This window comes from Panthera tigris, chromosome D2 (genome assembly GCF_018350195.1).
Source record: "Panthera tigris isolate Pti1 chromosome D2, P.tigris_Pti1_mat1.1, whole genome shotgun sequence".
In the NCBI taxonomy this organism is placed as follows: domain Eukaryota; kingdom Metazoa; phylum Chordata; class Mammalia; order Carnivora; family Felidae; genus Panthera; species Panthera tigris.
The window spans coordinates 31080909-31096092 of record NC_056670.1 but is presented as its reverse complement, the minus strand read 5'-3'; the positions used below and the strand labels follow the sequence as shown (position 1 = coordinate 31096092).

The 15184-nt window shown below is 51.6% G+C and overlaps 2 protein-coding genes across 8 annotated transcripts in view; one reads left to right on the top strand and one right to left on the bottom strand.

Moving 5' to 3' along the window:
* The first annotated feature begins 2562 nt into the window (after positions 1-2562).
* On the top strand, positions 2563-7213 carry PCBD1 (pterin-4 alpha-carbinolamine dehydratase 1). 2 transcript variants are annotated; one of them, XM_042960878.1, is made up of 4 exons: positions 2563-2620; positions 5333-5464; positions 5987-6067; positions 6685-7213. In XM_042960878.1, the coding sequence occupies exons 1-4, from the start codon at positions 2618-2620 to the stop codon at positions 6781-6783; spliced, it is 315 nt and encodes a 104-aa protein (XP_042816812.1). In that variant the 5' UTR covers positions 2563-2617; the 3' UTR covers positions 6784-7213. The 2 variants fall into 2 exon arrangements, with proteins under 2 accessions (XP_042816812.1, XP_042816813.1); XM_042960879.1 differs by lacking the exon at positions 2563-2620 and adding an exon at positions 2725-2826.
* A 2641-nt stretch (positions 7214-9854) lies between these two features.
* SGPL1 (sphingosine-1-phosphate lyase 1) overlaps positions 9855-15184 on the bottom strand; it is a 74782-nt gene continuing 69452 nt past the window's right edge. For all 6 annotated transcript variants that reach the window (XM_042960865.1, XM_042960861.1, XM_042960863.1 and 3 more), the window contains exons 13-15: positions 14045-14191; positions 12958-13078; positions 9855-12457 (exon numbers count right to left, since the gene is read on the bottom strand). In XM_042960865.1, coding sequence (XP_042816799.1) covers positions 12317-12457; positions 12958-13078; positions 14045-14191 — 409 coding nt within the window. In that variant the 3' untranslated portion in view covers positions 9855-12316. The remainder of the gene's footprint in view (positions 12458-12957; positions 13079-14044; positions 14192-15184) is intronic.

Here is a 15184-nt window from a genome sequence, read left to right as displayed (position 1 = left end):
AACTAAAAGGCAATCTACAGAATGGGAGAAGATATTTGCAACTGACATATCAGATAAAGTGTTAGTATCCAAAATCTATAAAGAACTTATCAAACTCAACACCCAAAAAACAAATAATCCAGTGAAGAAATGGGCAAAAGACATGAATAGACACTTCTCCAAAGAAGACATCCAGATGGCCAACTGACACATGAAAAAATGCTCAACATCACTCATCATCACGGAAACACAAATCAAAACTACAATGAGATACCACCTCACACCTGTCAGAATGGCTAACATGAACAACTCAGGCAACAACAGATGTTGGCAAGGATGCGGAGAAAGAGGATCTCTTCTGCACTGCTGATGGGAATGCAAACTGGTGCAGCCACTTACTGGAAGGGTTGTGGGAGGGGGGATGGGCTAAATGGGTAAAGGGCAGTGAGGAATCTACTCCTGAAATCATTGGTGCACTAGATGCTAACATGGATGTAAATTTAAAAATAAACAATTTTTTTAAAAAATATGGTTAGTATATTAGACTGGGCATTTAAAATAATTGAATACACACTATGTTCCCTTAGAAAAAAATTAAAAAGAAAGCACAAAAGTAGGTAGATTAAAATAGTTGTCGTTAGTTCTGGGAATCGGCATATGAACATGTACTTGTATTAGTACCATCTCCGGGTTTACATAACATGTTTGTATTATATATATAATAAAAACATATATAACATTTTTAAAAAATGGCAAGCCAGATCTCTGATAAAGTGTTCGTATCCAGAATAAAGAACCCTCAAAACCCAATAAGAAAACAAACAGCTCAAAAACAAACAAACAAACAAATAAACAAAAAGGGCAAGAAATTTGAACAGGCAATTCACCAGATTTACCAATGGCAAATAAACACATGAAAAGGTGCTCAATATCATTAGCCATTACAGAAACTCAAAGGAAAACCACAGTGAGATACCATTACACACCAGTTAGAATGACTAAAATGAACAACATTGACCACTGGGGCTCCTGCGTGGCTCAGTCAGTTAAGTGCCTGACTCTTGATCTCGACTCAGGTCAGGATCTTGCAGTCCTGAGGTCGAGGCTCGGGATAGGCTCCACGCTGAGCTTGCCTGCCTGGGATTCTTTCTCTCTCTCTTTCTCTGCCCCTCCCCCGCTCATGAGTGTGCAAATGCTCTCTCTCCCTCTGTCTCTCTGTAAAAATGAATAAATAAGCTTAAAAAAAAAAAAAAAAAGATTGACCATAATAAGCATTGGGGCATCTGCGAGGGTTTGTGAGCAAACAGCTAAGAAAGAATTCTTGAGACATCTTTGGTGCAAAAAGGTGATTTTATTACAGCACAGGGACAGGACCGACAGGACCCGGGGGGGCAGAAAGAGCTGCACTGGGGTTGTGAGGAGTGACTGCTTATATACTCTTAGGTTAGTGGGGCTCAGGGATAGTGTAAGTCTCTAAGGAATTTGGAAGCAAGGCTTTCAGGACCTTGAGGGGCTGGCTGCTATTAAGATAAGGTTACTTTTGGTCTTTAATCAAACAACATCAATGCAGTAAGGCAGCCATGAGTGCCTTGAGCAACGTCACACTCTGCATGTTTCAGGTGTCTCTCCGTGGGCTGCAAGCTGTACGCAGACATAATTTAAGCTGCATTTCTCTTGCCTTTGTTTTCCTCATCATAGGGAAACTAGAACTCTCAGACACTGCTGGTGGGACGTAAAACAGTACAACCGCCTTGGAAAGCAGTCTGGCAGTTTCCTAACAAGCTTATGAACACGTCTGCCATATGACCTAGTCATTCCACTCCTGGGCATTTACTCAAGAAAAATGAAAGCATGCATGTATACAGACTTGGATGGAAAAGTTCACAGCAGCTTTATTCGTTATAGTGAAAAACTGCCCACAACCCAAATCCCATCAACAAGAGAACGGGTGAACAAATTGTGGTATATCCATACGATATCATACGATAAAATTTATTTTATCTTGGCCATAGAAAGGAAGAAACTATTGATACACGCAACCACATGGGTGAACCTCAAAGTAATTATGCTGAGAGATAAGAAGCCAGACACAAGTGTATGTACTGTATGATTTCCATTCACATAAAATTCTAGGAAATGCAACCTAACATATTGTGACCAGAAGCATATCAATGGCTGAGAAAGGGGGAAACTTGTAGGCATGATGTATATATGTTCATGAACTTGGTTGCAGCGATGCTTGCACGAGAGCACACATACCTCAAAACGCAGCAAACTGTACCCTTTGGTTTCGTGCAGTTTCTTGTAGGTCAATACCTCAATCAGTTGTCTTTAAAAAAGGAAGAGGTAATCTCGCGCCCAGAGTGACAGGGCTGGTTAAGTGGCACAGAGCGATCCAGACGCAGAAGTCCGCACCTAGAGCCCCACGTTCTCAGTCCCTGAGCTCCCGGTAACTAGAGCCCTGAAGAAAGTGCTGGAACGGGGCAGAGGCCCAGCGCGGATCTCGGCCGAGTTAACGATTACCGGTGGGCGGGCCCTCGCGGTCCCGCCCCGCCCGCTGCCCCGAGCGCCCGGCGCCGCCCTGTCGCCCCGCCGCCACCTGCCGCTCGGCCGCGTCCGCACCTGCGTCGCGCCCGCCATGGTGAGGGGGTCGCGCGCCCGCCGCCCGTGGGGGCCGGGGCGCGCGGGAGGGCGGAGGAGAGGAAAGGGTCCGACCGCGGGGGCGCGGCGGGGGGCGACGAGGGTGGAGTACGGTGCCTGCGAGCTCTGCGCCCGCTGGCCGCGCGCGGGCTCGGAGTGCCCGGGTCTCCGCCCCGCGGCCACCCGCACCCCTGGTAGTATCCCAGGGTGAGCCGAGACCGGGAGAGGGGCGGTGGCGGGTCCGTGTGACAGTGAGGCGGGAGCCCAGGCCTGGTCCTGCTCCCAGGCCCGTATAACCCGGCCCCCTCGCTGCCGCGGGCGGGGCGTGGGCGGTGGGCCCAGGGCGGTCAGGGGAGTGGGGAGAGGCATCTAGTGAGCCCGCAGACCTCTTCCCCCTCGGTCGCCAGTCCTCTTCCGTATTGAGGGAAGGGGGGAGTGTGAGTGTGAGAAGGAGGGAGGCTGGTTCTGTGTTCTGCGCGCCTGTTTACCGCCTTTCTCTCGTGCACTTTTGGCACAGGGTCCGGCCAAGCCCTCTGTGGACCCTGTGCTGCCCCCTGGCCTCAGAGCCAGCCCCTGGTGCCTAGCTCCAGGACTGTGCTCAGCAATAGGGACCTGATTGCTCAGGATCAGCCCTCCTCCAGGCTGGGTTTCCCCCCAGGAGGGCCCTGGCCCTGTGCTCAGCTCTTGGGCAGGTGAAGGTGGGCCCTGGCAGGGGAGGAGAGCCTAGCCTGGGGAAGCTTTACTAAACAGCCCCTTTGTGGTCCCAAAGCCTCCGGAGCAGGGGGGACTGTGATAACAGCTGAGAGGGCATTTGGAAAGCTGTGGCTTGGAGGGAGGGGCGGTGGGGAGTGAGGCTGATTGTGTGGTGCACTGAGGCCCCAAAGATGCAGGGCAGGGCGGGTAATCAGTAACCCGACAGCACACTCCCCCACAAGGCAGAGGCCAGGCCTGACCTGTGATTTACAGAGCAAACACTGCCCCTTCCCCCCACCCAATCCCAGATCTGGGAGCAGCTTGTCATTTCAGCCCCAGGCTGTGACACTTGGGGGTCCCCAGAAGACTCTCGAGGAAGGGGTGCCTCCCAGGGGACAAGGGTACCCATCCACTTATTTCTGGGCCAAAGAACTAAGCAGTGGGTTCTGATGCCTGGGCTGACATCAGTTAATCCAGTTGCCTGGATACGTGGACCAGGCTTATCAGCCACTGAGGAAGGGCCAGCTCTGGGAAGGGAGCAGGGGTGGGGCACTGGACGCAGACCTCTCAGAGCTGAGGAAAGGAGCCTGACGAAGCCAGGTCAGTCCAGAGAAAACAAGTGTTTTCAGGAGGCAGAGAAAGATGGCCCTCGAGGAGGCTGCAATCCTTTTCCAGATCTACCCCCACACCGGAGAGGCCCATCAGGCCTGCCAGCCCCAGGGGCCTCCTTTTATAAATGCAGGTGCCGTGCCCTTGGTAACAGTGGAGTCTACTAAAAGTGTCCCACTGGCTCCTCTTGCTGATCTGACAGTGGAAGTTCTTGGCCCCTTCTGCCCTTGAAGCCAAGGGAGGTGAGGGCCACAGGGTCGCCTGGCTGGAGGATGGCAGGACTGGCGCTTGAACCGGCCCTGCCAACTCGGCCCACGCCTGCCTACCGGCTGCCTCAGGAAAGCTAAACTAACCTCCCTCACGTTCTCTCCCCTGATCTCATTGATTCACTTCTCCTTTAGCACTCTGTATTCTGTCCTGGGGGAGTGCTTTTCAGAAGTCTCGATTCTGGGATCCCTGGTGCCAGGCCTGGATCCTCCTAGGGAGTGGAACTGACCTTGGCTTCCTTCTGTCTCTGAGGGTTCCACCCATGGCTGTGCCAGTTTGGGCTGCCTTGAGGGCACTTTGCACAATAGGTAAATAGGATGAGGCCCAAGGTTTGCCAGTCGCCCTTGGCCAAGTTACTTCCACTTTGGGACTGAGCTCTGTTGGCTCAGACTCCCCAAGCTGACAGAATAGAAAAGAAGGTGGGAGTCTGAAACCCCTAGGCCCGGCAGCCAGTACTCAGAGGCTACATGGGACCACGATGAATACCCACTGGGAGGTAGGGCCAGTGGATGTCAACTGTGCTGTGGCTAAGAGTCATCTGGAAGGTGTTTTAGGTGCTGGCTCCTCTGCCCAGCCCCAGGAGGCAGACTCAGAACCCCTTTGAGAACAATGCCTGTGTTCTCTTGGACCGAGGGAAAAGTAGGGGGAGGAGCACAGTGGTCATTTTGCCTTTCTAGGCCTCAGGTTCCTTGAGTAACAACAGCACTGGCATAGGGTGAACTAGATGAAGTCCAGAACAGAAAAAGGTTGGAGAATCCTGGGTACTCTTTTTCTGAAAGGTGGTGTACATTCGAATCTGGGCTTGATCTGTCTCATTAACTTAAGAGACCTATTTGGTGTGTGTGCGGGGGGGAGGGGGGAATCTGTCAGGCTTTGGGGTGGGGTGAGGGGGAGTATTGCTCAACCCCAGGGACTTGCATCACCCCTCAGGATTTTCTGTTCTTAGAGAGAAGTGTCCAAATCTAAGAAAGGATCAGTGCCTGAGCCAGGGTCCCACCTCCAGGGCAGGGCGCCACCCTCAACACCTCCCTGTCAATTGCTTTAGAACAGCCCTCCCAGGCTGGCTACATTTATTTCCCCAGGGATGGGGCACTCTCCTGGATCGCAAAAAGAAATGCCCTTGGGCCTCGATTTCCTCTCCTAGGCTGGCAAAGCACACAGGCTAAGTGCCGAGGAGAGGGACCAGCTGCTGCCAAACCTGAGGGCCGTGGGGTGGAATGAGCTGGAAGGCCGCGATGCCATCTTCAAGCAGTTCCACTTCAAAGACTTCAATCGGGTATGGCACCGGGTGGGACAGAGTGTCTGAGACTGGGGCGACGGGGTCCCATTCCGGGACTTGTTGTCTCCCTTAAAGCCCTCCTACCTGAGACCCTCAGACACTACCCTGGTCCGGATGACTTGGGAGTGTCATCCTTGGGGACTGGAGAGGGGGGGAGATGGGTCTTGGGCCCTCCATACCTGGAACTTTTAGAAACAATCCTTAGAGGAAACGGGTCAAGTAGGAAACAAGACATCTCAGTAGATAACCAAAAGACTGGCCAGGACTAAACATCTCTGTGGTGTTTCCACCTAGTTAGGTAGGGGCCCTAGGAACCAGACTTTCTTCCCACTTCGGAAGGACCGCCTCAAACTCCGGCGCAGAACCAGCCGCAGGGTGCCAGGGGGGTGACTAAAGCTGGACGGGTCTCCTTGTGGGGAGCCGGTCCATCCTGCACCTAGGTCTCACGCCAGCTCGAAAAGGGGCCTAGCAGCCCTCTGTCTCTCAGAGCACTAACTCGGGTCTCACTTCGCTACATAGGCTTTTGGCTTCATGACGAGGGTGGCCCTTCAGGCGGAGAAACTGGACCACCACCCCGAATGGTTTAACGTGTACAACAAGGTGAGCGATGCCTGCCTGCTGGGTCCAGCCCAGCCTGTTCTGAAGGCCCTTCCCTGGGCTTCCCTAGGGGCCTCACCACCCAGAGGCTGCCTGTCCACTCCTCCTGGTCCTTTCAGCTCGTTCCTGGAATCAGCGTGAACACCCCTGCAAAACAGTCAGTCTCACTACAAATTAAAGAAGGTGCAAATTAAAACACTCGTGAGACAACTTGCGGTTGAGGTAGAGAGTAAGGAGACATTAAGGCGGCAAAACCCACAAAAGGCAAGACTGTGGGAATCGGGAGTATTCATTGCTAATAGCTCCAAATGACTTAAATCCTCCCGGAGGTGTGGAGGAATGAAAAAGTAGTAACTTGAGCTAAGAATACCCACGCACAGCAAACAGATCGGCCTGCCTGCCGAACAAACGCGGTCATTCAGTGCCCGCCTTGTGCCGAGTGGCGGGTTTACACTGTTGCTAGAGACTCTCAGGCAGGCAAGGCAGCCCCCAGGAGAGATTGTAGTGCCTGGCCGCTGTTCTGGAATCCTTGGTGTGGCTGAGCCCCGTAGCCGCGACCCTCTCCTGCTCTTGGCGAAGGCAGCAGATGAGCTGGGCCCTAATCGCTGGTTTTGTTTCAGGTCCACATCACCCTGAGCACCCATGAGTGTGCAGGCCTTTCAGAACGGGACATAAACCTGGCCAGCTTCATCGAACAAGTAGCAGTGTCCATGACATAGGCCCTGCCCTTCCTTGTGGAAGTCTTTGGGGGAAGTGGAGGGACTGATTTGGGAATCCAGGGAGGGAGCTGGGGAGCCCTGAGATGTTCTACAGCCAGAATTGCCAAGTGGACTCCACTGCCTCCGTTTAGGGGAGAGTCCTTGCTGTGGTAAGAGGAGGTGCCAGCCTCACTGCCGACCACTCTTTATCCCCAGCGCTCTGGCACACGTATGCTAATCGAGTACTATCTTCCCCTTCTGTGCGACTTCCCAACAACAGTAATGGTCTTCTTGCCAGGCTGTGTCTTGCTCCTTTTCGGATTCATTTCCCAAGAAGCTGTGTCTAAGATGCCACAGTCTTAACTTAGAAGCCAGGACCCTAAAGTCAACCCCATCGTATGTGACAGAAACACGTGTGCTTTTATGCCTCAAATAAAACTGTTTCACTTGGCCTCAAGCTCTGGAACATGGTTTTTTCCACAGGTCAGTCCAAACTGGAGTCAAGAGGCATTTAGAGCACTTACTCAATGAAGGCACCGGAGGAAAAGCAGGACCGAGCCACCCTGTCTGCATGGAGTTCATGGTCATGTAGGGGAATTAAGCAGGAAGCAGTTAACTATCACTAGGCAGGATGAATGAAGTCAGTGCTAGAGGAGAGGATAAGAAATGAGCTAAGGAAACATGAGGCGATTGACAAGGGTGACTCTGGAGGCTTCATTTAAATTATGCTTCGAAGACCTGAATGGAATTCTTGAGGCAGAGATGGCTGAGGGGGCACCATGAATACAAGTAAAGGTGTGTAGGACACTGTGTTTATCCGTGGTGGGACCTGTGACTAGGAAGGCAGTCTGCGTGGGGCGCCTGGGTGGCTCAGTTGGTTAAGTGTCCAACTCTTGATCCTGGCTCAGGTCATGCTCTCACCATTTGTGGGATCAAGCCCCATGTCGGGCTCTGTGCTGACTTGAGGCTGCTTGGGATTCTCTCTCTCTCTCTCTCTCTCTCTCTCTCTCTCTCGCTCTCTCTGCCCCTCCCCCACTGACACTTGCACTAAAATTAAAAAAAAAAAAAGGCAGTCTTAGGCTGTATGATCTGTCTGGTCTACATCCCATGGGGAGATTTGTTTTTAATGTTTTTAATGTTTATTTTTGAGAGCAAGCATGAGTGGGGCGGTGGGGGAGAGGGAGGGAGAGAGAGAGAGAGAAACAGAATCTGAAGCAGGTTCCAGGCTCTGAGCTGTCAGCACAGAGCCCAACACGGGGCTCAAACTCACGAACCGCTAGATCATGACTTGAGCCAAAGTCGGACGCTTAATGAAGCCACCCAGGTGCCCCATCCCATGGGGAGATTTCTAATCCTCAAGGATTACTTGCTTTTACTACATAAGGGAGAGGACAAAAATCCTAGCTTAAGGAGGTGATGGGCTATTTTACCACCTGAGCAGCTAAGGAGCCAATTCCTACAGACCAGTTCTCCAACCTAGTGACTCTAGGGTAGAATATTCCCATAATGTGCTGTGTCTGGGAGAAGCGGGAGCCACAGAGCACAGTATCCTCTCTCCCCAGCGCATGCCACATGGATGTCCTTTTGCGGATGCCATTATGCAAGATTTGGGGAAGCCCTTCTCCCTCACCTATGACCCCCTAGCCTGAAGGTGCCGGCATACTAAGCTGACTTGCAAATGCCACAGTCCCTTGGAACAGGGTGTCACAACCCAGTTACCCTGGATGAGTTGGTCCTGCAACAAGGGCCAGAAAAGAGACAGAGGTTGGTGGCTGAGAAGTCAGCATACTGTTGGTAAGAGGTACTAGCAGGATCTAAAGATAACAATACCTAGGTCAAGAGCAAGTTCTTAGCAAAGCTTAATATCAAAACCAATGAGATTCAGATGCTCTCCCGTCTGCCCCACTTCTGACTTAACTTTTCCTAAGTGGGCTCTGATCTGATGACTGCGGATTAGGGGACAGAAGCCACCAGACATGAAGAATGGAGCACATGTTACGTCACCTTCCTGCCTCTGCTTACTCAGGGGTCAGGGGTTGAAAACACCATCCTGGAGGACACTACAGTCATATGAAGGACTTTTCTGTGGGACAAAGACCTATAAGCAATACTTTTTCCAAAATAAATGTTCTAAAATTCATGCAAATAACTGAAGTTATATGGGAAGATGTTAAGGAGAGATTATGAAAAAGCAAGCCCAAGAAAAAGGCAATTAAGACTCCCAACTCAAGAAAGGTTCTCAAACAGCTGACTCTTGCTTAGCCAGGCTGTAGCTGGTGGCTATCAAATCCGGCCTCCATCATCACTTCTGTCACTGCCAGGTCTAGTGAAAAGTGGCTCGTTGCTACCAAGAACCCACAGGGAAGGCAAAAGGGTTCACAGAGTAAGTAGCAGGAGTAAGCATTCAAACAACAACTCTTGGATGGACCGGGTCCCCTAACCAAGCATATCCTGGCCTCTTATTCTCTAGGGTTTACCCAGAGCAAGTAGGTGCTCAGGAAACCAAGTCATTTAGCAGAAAACTATAGCAAAGACCGCATTCCTTGGCTTGATTCTGACAAAGTCCAAATGGAATTGAGAAACTGGGTTACCTGAAGGACAGCCTCCAAGACCCGAATAACCCTTTGGAAAGACTGCTCACTTGTTATTCGTAACGGAACAAGGTGTCCAGTGGTTACATGTGCAGAGCTATTCTGAGGGGTTCCACCAACTCCCAAATCAAATGCGGGCCTCGAAGCCAGTGCCCAGCTGGCTGGGGCCCACCTCAGAGGGCTCAGTCCATCATTAAGGTATCAGCAGAAGTAATGATGAAGATGACAGAAAACACAAGGCAGGGCCCAGGTCCTGGGGAGCTAAAGACCTAAGTTCTAGAACTCCTTAAAACCGGTATGACCACCACTCTTGGAGAAGCCACTTGCAAAGGTGCTCTCGCCCAGGGCTACGGCCCTGAGTATCAGCGGCCACACACAACCGTTTCACCACAAGGGGGCGATGTCCCACCAGCAGCCGGTTCTAGAACTGCCCCAGCCCGACCCCCTCCCCCTGGATCAACCACCTGCATCCAAATCATTGAATACAACCATCCACATTAGTTAAGATTTGGGACATTTAATTAATTGCTTTTTAAGATATTATTGCTGCAGTTAGGAAGGGAGCACTGAGATGGGAAGAAGGAGGTTAAATACAGAAAAGATTTAGAAGAGGCAAGTACCATTTTCCAAGTATAAAACTGGTAATATTAAAAGTGACACGGCAGTATATTCACGCGAGTACTTAATGTAGAAACAAGACAGTACGGTTTCTGCAGAGGCCAATGTGACATCTGCTAGCAACATGACATCGTGAAGACTTCTGCCCACCTCTGCCAGACTAGGTGTTACTAGGTGCACAGATACACAGAGAATGGAAAGCCCACAAGTGTTGAGTCAAACTAAGGCTCATGATCATAAAGTGGCTACAGTAGGTCCCTTTAAAAAATGCCACTGCCCCCGGGGCAGCAGTGCTGTCACGGAAGAGGGGGGCCTGCAGACACTGGAAGCAACAGCTTGCTCTGCAGGGCATGTGCTTCTCCAGTTTAGCAGCTAACAGACCACAGTGGTGCCTGCTGGGTGGTTTGTCCGGCACCACGAATGCACCGGAGACCCAAGAGACAGTTCACACAGAGCTCCTCTCTTGGGGGGGTGCCCACCAGTTCGGTAACTGGAGGGAACGCGACCCCCGGGTCCAAAGGATCCTAGCCTCTCCCTCTAACACACACACACACACACACACACACACACACACACACACACGCCCCAACCTCTCCTGGAACCCACAATGGACAGGAGGAACACATACCACACCAGCCCTGCAGTGACACAGCCAGCTAATCACAGTTATTGTGGAGGAAGTACAGTGCTAAAGGCCTGGGGGCGGGGAAAGTCTGGTCGTCTTGGCTCTCCTGGCCAGCATTCCCAGTGAGGGAGGCCAGAGGATACCAGCCTCAAGAGGCTGAATGGTTCAGGAGTCCCTGAGAAGGGTAATGGAACAGAGGAGATTTTCTCCTGACTCATCCTAAAGTACTCCCCTACCCAAACAAAAATCTCAAAGACTGCTGCACCTCCCCCAGGGCCTGGGTCAGGAATAGCCCACCACTGCTCACTGTGAGGAAAAAGGCACACAATATGTCGTCTTCAGAGGAAGACAGTGGCTCCACCTAGATCAGGGCCCCATGCAAGGGAGAAGGGGGTAGGAAGTGGGTGCAGGGTTTGGTCCTGTCCCTGCACCACCCTGAGCAACTAGTCTTAGGAAGGAATCCCAGGCCCTAGGCCGCAACTGACGGTTGCCGTCATGCTTTCCTATCCTAACAAGTTTGTCTCATTCTAGCCAGGGCCGAGAAGTGTCCAGTACCTGAGGCTAAACTGCCATAGTACCTTTGCGAGATGAATATAGGGAAAGAGGCAGGACGAACACACTAACGGGGAGAAAATTTTCCTTGCCGTGGGGGCTCTCTCTCACACCCTACTGGCACCCACCTAGGGTAAGTCAAGGCAACTCGTGAAGGTGCTCTGAGCTGTTCCTTCAAGTGAACGTACTCGCACATGATGGCTTACAACGGTGGGGGGTGGGGAGGGGAGGACCACCAACTCTGGCGACAGAGATGTGACTCTGGGCACTCATCCTGCTCTGACACTCAGAGACGCAGGGAAAGGGCCCTGGTTTCCGATCATCACCAGCCTGGGAGGGGGTACAGGTGTGCTCCGAACACTGCCAATTCAGACAGGCAGCACGAGGGCCGGAAAGTCCTGGGTTCTCTAGAAACCACGTTCTCTTAATCCAGGGGAACAACAGCAAACCAATGAGAGCATGACTTCAAACACGTATCTCCAAAGACGGCAGCAACCAAGTATCAGACCAGGGCCTGGAGCATGAAAGAGGGCCGTTCCAGAGCCTGCCTTGATAGACTGAGCAGATCTGCTCGGCCACTCCAATCCTGCAAACCAGGAACAGCGGCCTGCCCAGCTGTGTCCTGGAAAAATACAGTGAGGTGTGCTGAAAGCGACTCTAAGACGGACGACTCACCTACTCAAAGAGGAGGGCCGAGAACACCGCGTGCTTAGAGTACACCTAACACCCACCCGGGGAGACGCGTGTCACACGGATGCTTCCGAGCTGCCTCGCCCAGCTGCCTGAGAGAACAAAGAAAACCCTCTCGTATCGCATAAACCATACCCCAGTCTCCCTAAGGAATCAGGACAGGTCAGAGCTGTCACACAATGATGAAGTGAAGTGGAAAGCTAGAAGGTTAGAGAAGGAAATGGCTAAAACGATTCCTAGGGTAACATTTGAGAGCAAGGGCAAAATAATTAGGTAATGGACTCCTCTGGGAACTCCACATTCAAAACCACAAAAGGATGATAGGAGGAACAAGAATCCTGAGGATCAAGCCGTCTCGTGGTCCATCTCGTCGTGATCTACGGAGCAAGACCAGATGTTCGAACTGTGCGCGGCCTGTTCCACACCCCCAGAACCTTCTGAAGGCCAGGAGCCCCTCGGGGCAACGAAGGGTCCAGACTCAGCGGGGTTTCGAAGAACCGTTCATCTGGCTGCTTGGAGTTACAGCGTCAGTGCTGAAAAGGCTGTCCAAGAAGACTGAGGTCAATTCTGCCACCAGGTTCCTGTCGACGGTCGTCTGGGCCATGCCATAGATCGCACCCTACAAATCCAGTCAGAGATCATTACTGGCAATGAGGGGGACAGGGATGGAGATGAAGCTGTGGCTCTGATCTCCCCCTCCTCCCATCCCTGACTTCCATGTCCCTCTTCTCCCCACTCCATGCCCACCCAGACAGTTTTTCACAGGTACTTGCCAGTCTGCCTTTCTGCCCAAAGGAACCAGCCTATGGGATTTGCTGTAGAAAATTCCAGAAAAGGCAGGCTATTGCCTTTCCTGTGTCAAAACTTTCTTTTCAAAGGGACAGGACCACCACCTGCCTTTGTATGGCACTTTTAAATTTACAAGGTGCTTTCTACATAGCATACTTCATCTGAGACCAAACACCTTGGACACGGGTGAGGCAGAGATTATCAGCTTGGAGTGATAAGGTTTGTGGAGACATAACAGAGGCAGGAACAGACTCGAGGTCATTTGGTTCTTCCAACCCCCCCAGGATACCTAAACGTCCACAGGAAGAAAAAAATCCCAAGTGTCCCTACCATTCCTGTGGTCTTTGCTTTAGGATTCTTCATGATCTGAGTGACAGACTCCCGGATGTCCTTTAGGAACTGTATGGCTACTCGCTTCCGAGTGTGTACCAGCGTGATGCAGAAATGAATACTACGGGAGAAGACAGACACAGACAGAGATGAACCGCGGGGGAAAAAAGTTCTAAAATAAAGCAGCCCCCACACAGGAATTTATCGCTGGCTTCTTCATGTGATTTGTGACGAGTGTTCCCAGTCCTGGGAATCAGGGAGATCAATATATGGGCTGTCGAGCATGGGCTGACACGAGGGCTTCATGCCTCAGCATGATCGAGAACATCCTGACAGAATGAATACAGCTGCCAGCTCTGTCCCACCCCTCCCCTCCAAAATGGTCAACTGCTAGGCCTTGAGCCACGTGACCACCAAGGGGATGCTTTCACCTTAGATGATACACCTTCATGGGGACAGGGCCACAGGGCTGGGGTCTTGAAGGACTTCAAGGCAAAGAAGAAACTCTAACTCCCCCTGGAGGGAGACTGAGGAACAGAGGGATAGTGAAGAGGAATAAACTGAGTCCACACAGGACTGGCAGTGGCACCACGAAGTCAAAGGGATTGGGGTACGTAGAAGACACAGGAGAGACCTCTGCCGTTGGGGTGGAGTGTTTATTTATTTGTAAGCATCATGGAAGGTTAGATTACAAAGGCATATTAAAGGAGAGAGCAGCGGGCCTGAACGATTAGAGGCCCTAAGGGAGGTTTTGAGGGAAGCAGTCAGTTTGTAGGCACCATGTGATGGCGGTACACAAGACGGGTAGAGAGAGTACACCCTAGAAAGACAGCAGGGGCGGTGGGGAGGCGTCTCGTGACCGGCCACTGGTCTCAAGAGGCTGCCACCTAATTTTGCTAGTTTTAAAGCTAATCGTCTTGTTCTGGATACAGAGTAATTCCAGATGGCAAGACGCAATCCTACAGCTACTACAGTTGCCACTGCGGTGCCCGGCCTCATAGCCGATCTCTACGCTTCGGGTCACCTTGCCACCCGAGTTCTTTGGCAGCCACGGCGCGCAGGAAGGGAAGAGGCTCCTCCAGCTTACCTGGGTGGGAACTGCAGGTGGTTCAGGTTCCATCCCTTGGCAGTCATCAGGTTAAACAGTCGGTAGATGTCAAAATCTCGGGAGCCCAGAGCTATGACTGACAACTGAGGATTCCCAAAAACAAAGATGCCTTTGATATTTTCCAGCCTGAAAACAAAAAAAGGAACAGAAAGGAAGTTCAGCCACATATACTCCTCGGGCCATCACCTCTCTAATCATTCAATGTCTCCCCTATAACACAATCTAATCTTTTAGGGCCTCAGCTCTCTCACCTTCTAAAATCAGGTGGCTAGACTGAGAGCAGTGGTCCCCAAACATTACAAGTATTCAAAGGCCCAAATCCCACCAAGCTCCAATGAGTCAGAATCATCGGCTCTTACCCTATCTGCCCAACTCCCAAATTCTGATATGCCTGAGAGGCATCTGAGGCATAAAAGATGCACGTTAAGGGGCGCCTGGGTGGTTCAGTCAGTTGAGTGTCCGATAGCTCAGGCGATGATCTCGGGCCTCGTGGGTTCGAGCCCCACGTCAGGCTCTGTGCTGATAGCTCGGAGCCTGGAGCCTACTTCGGATTCTGTCTCCCTCTCTCTGCCCCTCCCCCACTCGCACTTTTTTTCTCTCTCCCTCTCTCTCAACAATAAGTAAACATTTAAAAAATTAAAAAAAAAAAAAAAAAGATGTACAGAAAAGAAAATCCTGGCAAAATCATCGATCTCCACAGTTTAAAGTCCTACATGTCATGCCTAATGCATGAAATGGTACAGCAGCTCTCAACACACGGGTCTACCAGCTGGGTATATGCAGGCTTCTTTCAAATGAGACAGGCCTAACTGGCCACTTTCATTCACCTTCAGGACTCTGCAAAAGCCTGCCCAGCCCGGGTGAGCCACAGAGACAGGCGGGTAATATGTGCACAGGTAAGCCAGCCAGCACGCAGCCTAGTTCCAGCCTTAGCTCAGCCCTGGATTTCCTCACTTGCCCCGCCCCCATTCATTCCGCCTCATCCCCGATTCTTTTCCTACACTAGCGATTCTCCCTCCACGTGTGATTCCTAGACTGGCAGCGCCTCATCCCCGATTCTTTTCCTACACTAGCGATTCTCCCTCCACGTGTGATTCCTAGACTGGCAGCTTCGGTTCC